Source organism: Sinocyclocheilus anshuiensis, unplaced genomic scaffold, assembly GCF_001515605.1.
Source record: "Sinocyclocheilus anshuiensis isolate Anshui unplaced genomic scaffold, SAMN03320099.WGS_v1.1 scaffold882, whole genome shotgun sequence".
Lineage (NCBI taxonomy): Eukaryota > Metazoa > Chordata > Actinopteri > Cypriniformes > Cyprinidae > Sinocyclocheilus > Sinocyclocheilus anshuiensis.
The window spans coordinates 264218-272561 of NW_015540910.1; the positions used below are offsets into that span (position 1 = coordinate 264218).

General features: G+C 41.6%; 2 protein-coding genes across 2 annotated transcripts in view; one reads left to right on the forward strand and one right to left on the reverse strand.

Moving 5' to 3' along the window:
- Positions 1-2036, forward strand: part of metap2a (methionyl aminopeptidase 2a) — a 12067-nt gene extending 10031 nt beyond the window's left edge. The window contains exons 10-11 of the mRNA XM_016487160.1: positions 97-212; positions 1340-2036. Coding sequence (XP_016342646.1) covers positions 97-212; positions 1340-1592 — 369 coding nt within the window. The 3' untranslated portion in view covers positions 1593-2036. The remainder of the gene's footprint in view (positions 1-96; positions 213-1339) is intronic.
- A 1196-nt stretch (positions 2037-3232) lies between these two features.
- The window catches only part of LOC107689228 (ubiquitin carboxyl-terminal hydrolase 44-like), a 10667-nt gene continuing 5555 nt past the window's right edge, over positions 3233-8344 (reverse strand). Inside the window, exons 4-8 of the mRNA XM_016487159.1 lie at positions 6800-7789; positions 4919-5114; positions 4320-4428; positions 4026-4231; positions 3233-3890 (exon numbers count right to left, since the gene is read on the reverse strand). Of these exons, the coding sequence (XP_016342645.1) occupies positions 3760-3890; positions 4026-4231; positions 4320-4428; positions 4919-5114; positions 6800-7789 (1632 nt within the window). The 3' untranslated portion in view covers positions 3233-3759. The remainder of the gene's footprint in view (positions 3891-4025; positions 4232-4319; positions 4429-4918; positions 5115-6799; positions 7790-8344) is intronic.

An 8344-nucleotide genomic window follows, 5' to 3' on the forward strand; every position in this document is an offset into this window, starting at 1 on the left:
GATGCGATTAATCACGATTAATCGTTTGACAGCACTATTATAGAATAATGTGTAAATATTTTGACTGCCTCTCTATTAATTTCCATTCACGTCCAGGAGGGGGAGGTGTACGCTATCGAGACGTTCGGCAGCACTGGTAAAGGAGTGGTCCACGATGACATGGACTGCTCACATTACATGAAGAACTTTGATGTTGGACATGTGCCAATCAGGTAAAAGCCAATGATAATCAGCCGTTCATACATTTAAATTAGCACATGTAGCATTTCTGGAAGATCTGTTTCGTCATTTGACAGTTTATGCATTGAATGCGTCAAATTCATAAGTATGGTTTTATTAATAATTTATGTGTTGTTTGTATTTACGCATTTTACATTTATGTTTTTGCCACAATGCAGGCATTTACAGAACAGTTTTAGGTTTAGGAATGATTTATGCAAGATATGTGAGAATTGTTCGCAAGAACTGAAAACGTTTACGCATTGAATGCAACAATTTCATAAGAATGGTTTTATTAATAATTTACACATTAATGCATAAAAATATAAATGCATACAATGATTTATGCATTAAATGCAAGAATGTTTTTAGGTATGGCAAACAATTTATGCATTAAATTAGATGATTTCGTAAGGGTGGCTTTATTGATAATTTACGTATTGTGTGCATTGACACATTTTACATTCATGTATTTAGCATAATGCAGCTATTTACACAACTTTAGGTTTACGAATAACTTTATATGTGAGAATTGTTTGTAAAAACCTAAAAACATTTTCCGACTGAATGCGACAATTTCATAAGAATGGGTTACTAATAATTAACGCATTGTATGAATTTACTTGTTTTACATTTAGCACAATGTAGCTATTTACACAACAGTTTTATGTTTACAAACGATTAATGCATTATACGCAAACAATTTTTTTACGTTTTGTAAAAAGATTTGTGCATTGAATGCGACAATTACGTAAGAATCTTTTTATAAATGTACACATTGCATGCATTCACACATTTTACATTTATGCAGTTGAACTTGACAACTTGATACTGCTATTTACACAATACTTGTAGGTTTACGAACAATGTATCCATTGAACACTGCAATTTATGCAAGAATGCTTTTGGGTTTTGCAAACTATTTACACACTGAATGCTGTCATTGCATATGAACAATTTTCTGAACAATTTCCTAATTTTATGCATTTAGTCAAATGCAGCAATTTATAATATTCATCTCGGTTTTTTGGTTTTATGAAATAACCCACATAGAATGTGACAATTATATGAGAATGATTTCTAAATGTTTCCTTTGTATGCTTGCTTTAATGAACTTCAGGCTGCCCAGGGCAAAGCACTTGCTAAATGTTGTGAACGAGAACTTCGGCACCCTAGCGTTCTGTCGCCGCTGGCTCGACCGTTTGGGTGAAAGCAAGTACCTGATGGCCCTGAAGAACCTCTGTGACCTGGGCATCATCGACCCCTACCCCCCTCTCTGTGACGCCAAGGGCTCGTACACGGCTCAGTTCGAACACACCATCCTGCTCAGACCTACGTGCAAGGAAGTCGTGAGCCGCGGAGACGACTACTGAGACGTACATATGCATAAACACTCGCACTCCAGTCCCATGCAAAAACATACACAAACATATAGGCATTCTTAAAAGAATAAACTAGTTTAATACCTGAAATGCTGCTGTGAACGCACAACATATACTCAGCATCAAGTAAGGCATGAAATTACTATGCATGGGTACGAGTCAGTGCCCGAAGTGAGCGAGATGAAGACTTTATACTCATTTGTACTCTGTGTAGTGAATGAGAGAATGTAAAGAGTATGGCTGCTTGGCTTTACACGTCACTGAAGGGCTTTTGCGAGAAAAACAAATTCATCAGGAAATAAATCCGTAATGCGCACAGCTTTTAGTTTTTTTGGTATTTGTATAATATCAAATGGCTGTCTCATCTAGTACCCATTACATTTTGAACTCCCTGAATAATTTTTTCAAAAAAGACTAAATAAATTGTACAATACTTAAAAGTGTTTGTAGTTCTTTACAGGCTATATCTTTCATTGCAGGCTATGGCATGATTATTATTCCTGACATTAGCATTTCGGTTTATTAAGAGCACAAACTTTGAAACTGAAATCATGTTCAAATAGTAGCTGACATAATGAGGAAACGCTGCTCAAAATAAGATTTGTAATTAGAATTATGTAAATGTTATGACATTTCTGAATTGTATGCGCAACTTATGCGAGAATGATTTTTACAGTTTGCATAATGGTTTTATTAATTTATGCACTGTATAAATTTACACATTTAGCATGATACAGCTATTTGCATAACAGTAGTTTTAGATTTACGAATAATTTCTGCATTGTATGTGGCAATTTACGCAAGAGAATTTTTAGGATTTCCAGGCATTTTATGCATTGCCATTATTACACAAGAATGGTTTTGTGAATTTTATGAAATTAGTCCAATGCAGCCATTTAAAATAGTTTTAGGTTTGTGAACTATTTGTGCATTGAATTAGACAATTATGTAAGAATGATTTTATTAATAATTTATGCCTTGTATTCATTTACATATGGCACGATGCAGCTGTACAGTAGTTTAACTGTTTAAATGTTTTTAGGTTTTGTGATCAAATTACACATTTTATACATTTTAGTATAATGCAACAATTTACACGACAGTTTTAGGTTTTATGAATGATTTACACGTGACAATTATGAAAGAATGGTTTATAAAGAATTTGCATTCTGCATGTTTTATGAATGTCTTTGTTTTCAGTAGTTTAAAAGACTTATAAAATATCAAGAGACATGCACATTTCATAGAAACTTAATTTCACCAAAGTCTCAAGACAACCTTTAAAACCGTAAAGAAAACAGGTGACAAGTTGTTTAGAAAAATGCAAAAATATTCTCCTTTTATTGAGGTAAATTTCTCTATGAATTGAGGTAACAATTTGCATAGTTTTACATCTATTCCTGCTCAAAAGCAGAGGAGGAAAATGGATTTGAACAACAAACAAGATGTGGAAACGCCGTAAGATTTGAGCAAGCGTGTGCGTCGCACAAACATCCAACAAATTGTACAAACTACAAAGAACAGTCATTAACGCCACACACAGACGGGGAGAATATAACAGCATCCATTGTCTTTTGCTGGTGAAAAAGTCTTTTACGTTTTCCTGTAAAATGGAAAAAAGAAATCTCTACCCAAATACCAGGTATAAAACTACATTCCGAGGAGGTGACAAAAAATTCCTGAATCGAGTCTTGTTTAAAAGTCTCAACATCTTTAAACTGATTTGACTTGGCAGGGCACTTGGTTGAAGATATTAAAACACTTGTGATATGAAGAGAAAAAAACATCCGTTTCTTACACCTTCTTTCATACTGACGCTACAAACATTTCAGGCTCGGTACACATTCACAACTCGACTTTGGTTTGTGGACAACAATCAGGAATACATACAGACACCGATGAGAGTGGCATTAATGCTGCCGACTTGGACCAATTTCACTCCCTTCGTTCACGTGCACAAACGAATGCTACAATCACTGCAAGAATGCCTCCTATCGAAATCTGTCAGTTGTAAAACTGTAAGGCATAAGTGTGCGTGACAAAAACATACTCGCCACATTTGCTGTACACTAGAAAAAGGAGCTAACCGTCTTAAAACTGTATTAACAGAATGTACAAAACAAACAGTCTCTGTGGTTCATGGGGTACTTGGAAGGGGTCAGAGGTCACTGGCTTTGCTTTTGTCCTGAGAGTTTCTCTGTGTGTAGAAGAGAATGTAGGCCTGGGCCTTACACACTTCCTCCACGGCACACACACTCAGTTTGGAGTCGTTACAGTGCACCCAAAACCCTAAAAAGAAAAAGGATAAGTTGGTTTACAATACTCATGCCATCTTTTGGTATCATTGCACAAATCCTGCAAAAGTACAACAGATTGACACAGTAGGCTATTCAGAAGTGGCAGATGAAAATAATCACATTTTACCTCCTTCTGTATTATAGCAAAAAGCAGTGTAGTGGCCAGAGCCAAATCCCTTCCCATGATGCATGACGACAGCAGAGAGTTGGTAGAGGAAGTGTTGAGGGTGGGGTAAGTTACTGGCGTCTTTGCAGCAGTAGGGTTCCATGTTCAGCTCCTGCTCAAACTGAACGTGAACGCCAATCTTCTCCCTGTGGTTTCGCCCAGACCACCTAAACATACACACGTACGCATTAACATCCGACTGGTAACAGCAAGCTCAAAGCTGGGAAAGTAGTTCATGTTTATGTAAACGTGTACCTGAAGCGTTTGAGGTGCAGCCTGAGAACATGAGGCAGTTTGTGAACCATCAGCTGTTTTTGAGCTTCAGTCAAGACCATCTGCTTTGAACAGAATCGCCGTCGTTTGCCTTAAAAAGACGGCAAAACAAAAACTGCATTAAAGCATTTTTGATGAGCGGGATTAACTCCTCGGGAGGAGCTTTAAACCTTTGAGGTGAAACTTAAAAGTAAGGTGTGTTCTTTTGATACTGTAGTACTTTCTTTTTTCCCAGTTTAATGTTTAGACGACTATAAGTTAGCCATTAAAGTGTTGATATCCTGAAGAGTGTAAACACTGTGACGCTTTCAAAATATTGCTCTATTTGTTTGAGCAGCTCAACAACTACTTCAGGCTTGGCCATTGATGTGAGTTTAGGTGTTATCTGTTTGACTGGCTGATCAAAAGACGGGCACTGGGTTGTTTAACAACCGTTTAACAATCCCCTTTACTGGTCACTACTGGTGCAGAAATAACACACTTCACCTTTGAGTGCCATGATATCCCCTTCAAATTGCAAGCTATTTACTATCCCAAACGTTTCATTAAAGTAGCATTGCATGTTAGTGTTTCCAACTCACTGTTGCAGTGGTCGCAAGCATAAATTGCTCCCTCCAAAGCCTCGGTTTCTGTAAACTTGGCCAGCATCTCTGTCAACCCACACGGAACCTGTGCAGCATCCTTACTGTTGCTGTGGTAACGTTCCGGGAATTCCAAAGAAAGATCCCAGAAGGGCTCTATTGTGTTTGAGCGATGATCGCAAGCTAAACACCTCACCTACCAGAAAAGAGAAAAATACCTAGCAAAATTGTATCTGATATATGCGAAAAAGTGATTAAGGACACTCTACTCAAGTACGTGAATGCAAATTAAATCAAACTTTTGAAACTGAAATTTGTCAGAATGCAAGCACATGTGGCTTTCTCAATGCTGGCATAAAGGCACTGTATTACCCACTACAGCACCCTTTGTGGCAACACTGAGAATGCAACATCCAGTGTACATTGTGTTCTGCTATCAGTTTTTTTTTGGCCCTGTCCCCAATACCACCCTAAACCCTTGCTGTCCTTCGTAATTTCACATAGACTTTTGGGTTGTCATCATTTATGTGCACTTTTGCCAAGCATGTACCAACATGGGCTCCACAAAAGTGCACATCAATGGCCTATAGCAGCTTCAAATGGTGCTTTTCCACTGCGTGGTACGACTCGGCTCGGCACGGCTCAGTACGGCACGGTTCGGCTCGGCACGGTTTGCGTTTCCACTGCAGTTCAGTACCGCTTTAGAGTGGGCGGGATTATTCACGTCGTTATAGTTGCGCCGCCTCTACTACCACGACTCCTAAAAAAAACGTTTTCATTCCGCATCGCCCCATCAAGCTCTCGCTGGATCCACTCCTCTGCTATCAATGAGAGGAACGTCTGTACTTCCGCAACAGACAACAAAACTTTTTGGTTGTTAAAAAAAAGGTGCACTCGTTCAAAATCCTCGTTCGATCCTTCGCTGGCTGTGCTGATTTAAATCTAGCGGTTCTTTTGTGTTTGTGTCGCAAGTTCAGTGACGCAGGCAGTGACGATTCTCTTCGGCCAATCCGTGATCAGCAGAGTTTACACGTCACGTTTTGGTAACGGTACGGTTCACTTGGAACCCCAACCGAAGTGGTACTAAAAAAAGTACCAGGTACTGTACCCAGTGGAAAACCCCCCAAAAGTGAACCGTACCGAGCCTTACCGTGCCGTACCATGCAGTGGAAAAGCGCCAAAAGAGAGGCACTTTTGAGCACCCTTCTGAAAACTAGAAATGTCAAATGGGACACCCTACGGCAGGGGTGTCAAACTCAGTTCCTAGAGGGCTGCAGCCCTGCAGTTTAGTTCCAACCCTGCTCCAACACACAAACCATGTATTTTTCACATAAGCCTGAAGGACGTGATTAGCTGGATCAGGTGTGTTTAATTAGGGTTGGAGCTAAACTCTGCAGGGCTGTGGCTTTCCAGGAATTGAGTTTGACACCCGGTAAGGGTGAGCAATGGAGGGCCACTATCCTGAAGAGTTTAGTTCCAACCCCAAATAAAACACCCTAACCAGAACTTTCAGGCAGGTGTATTGGAACACGTTGGTGCTGAACTCTGCAGAACTTTGGCCCTTCAGGAGCAAAAGTGGACACCCTGCCCTACGGTCTTGTGGACAGGTACACCATTGGGGACAGGGTCTTTCAGATGAACTACTGACAAGTGGGAACAACAGATTGAAGGTAACGCTGACATTTGAATGTAACTCTATCACTCCCTTGAGTACGGAGGTTTGTTACCACAGCAATGCAAGAACATATGTAAAGTATGAACTACAAGACTGCACACTTGCAATCCATTGGCCAGGTCTGTGTACTTTTCGTAGAGTTTGTTGCTGGCCTAATGTTTACATGTTAAACAGCTTACGTCATTGTATGTGCGTGCAAACACTACCTGACTGAGGAGCTGACCATGAAAGATGGTGTTGACCACGCTGAGCACCTGTTTGATAAGCAGTCTCTGATTGGCCGGAACAGTGGCAGGTGTCAGCGTTCTGGTCCGTTCCAGCTCATGCTGTACTTTATCTAAGAGTTCGCAAAGAAATTCCTGCGCGTCCTGCTGTGCATAACCCCGGAACGCCGGGATCAGCTGCCACACGGAATGCAACATTGCAAACGGAGACACCAGAGCCCACTTGCCTGACCACATCACCTGAAACAGTGTGTGTAACTCGTGACAAAGCGAGATGTGTTTGGAGCTGGGCTCCTTAGGTTGTATGAGCTCCATGTTGCACGAACGGGAGGCCCCTCCGCTGAGCCCTGACCCCTGGTTGGAGCTTTTTTGCTGGGGCACGTGCTGAGTAGAGAGTCCTAACTTGCGGCTGACCGCAGAGGCTAGCAGCTCTAGTGCTTGGTTCAGATCTAGCCTCAAAAAGCACTCCCGGAATACATGCAAGTGACTCAGAACCTGCAATATCGAGTTCATGTAGCAAGTATTGCCAAGGTTGCGCAAACCCGTCACTCCTGGAGTTACGGTGGGTCGCCGTTTGATAGGCGAATCACCTGTTTTAGGAGGTGGGGCCCGAGGCCGTTTGGCCTTGGGTTGTGGACGGAGCCTCTGCTGAGGCTTTCTCTCTCTAGGAGTTCGTGGAGCAGGGGTGGAGACACGAGCAGGAGCAGACCTACGCCTCACAGATTTGGTGCTTTTGGTTGACACTGCCGTGGCAGCCGTAGAAGCTGCCTTTAGGCTCTGTCGACAAATGCGATGGCTCTTTCTCGGAGGTGCACTTTCCAGCTCCTCCTTGAGCTGCCGTTTGAGTTGCCACCGCCTTTCCCGTGCCTCCCGCTTCCTCTCCTCCTCTTCCTCCTGTTGCCGCTCCTCCTCGAATCGCTTCTTCCCCCGTTCTGTTTGTGCAAACCACAAGCGGAACACACGGCCAATCAGGGCACGACGGCGGTGCCACAGTGCTGTGAACATGCGGTCTTCGTCACGCAACTGCAGCTCCTGCGTGCTGGTCGACAACTGGTCTCCTGCGGCCGAGGATGAGCGCAAGGTGCGGCCACTGCGCGTAGTGACTTCATAGCACTGGCTCTTAATGGCACTTAGCGTGCTACGCAGCAGCTTCAAGTCACCCGTCGCATTATCATTCAGCACGTAGTCATCGCATAAGTAGCAGTATACATACAGTTCATTCACCTCCAGGGCCAAAGGGTGGTGCTGCTCCTATAGACAAATAAACTTCAATATGAATATAACATCAAAGAAACAGTCTTATAAAATCAGACATAATCTAACAATAGGTTTACCACTTTTTATAGATATTAACACATTTATATCTACATTTACATTTAATAATTTAGCACAGCAGACACTTTTATCCAAAGCAACTTACAAATGAGGGCAATAGAAGCAATCAAAACCAACAAAAGAGCAACAATATATAAGTGTTGTGACAGGTCCCAGTTAGTCTAATGCAGCACACAGTGAGTTTTTTTTTTT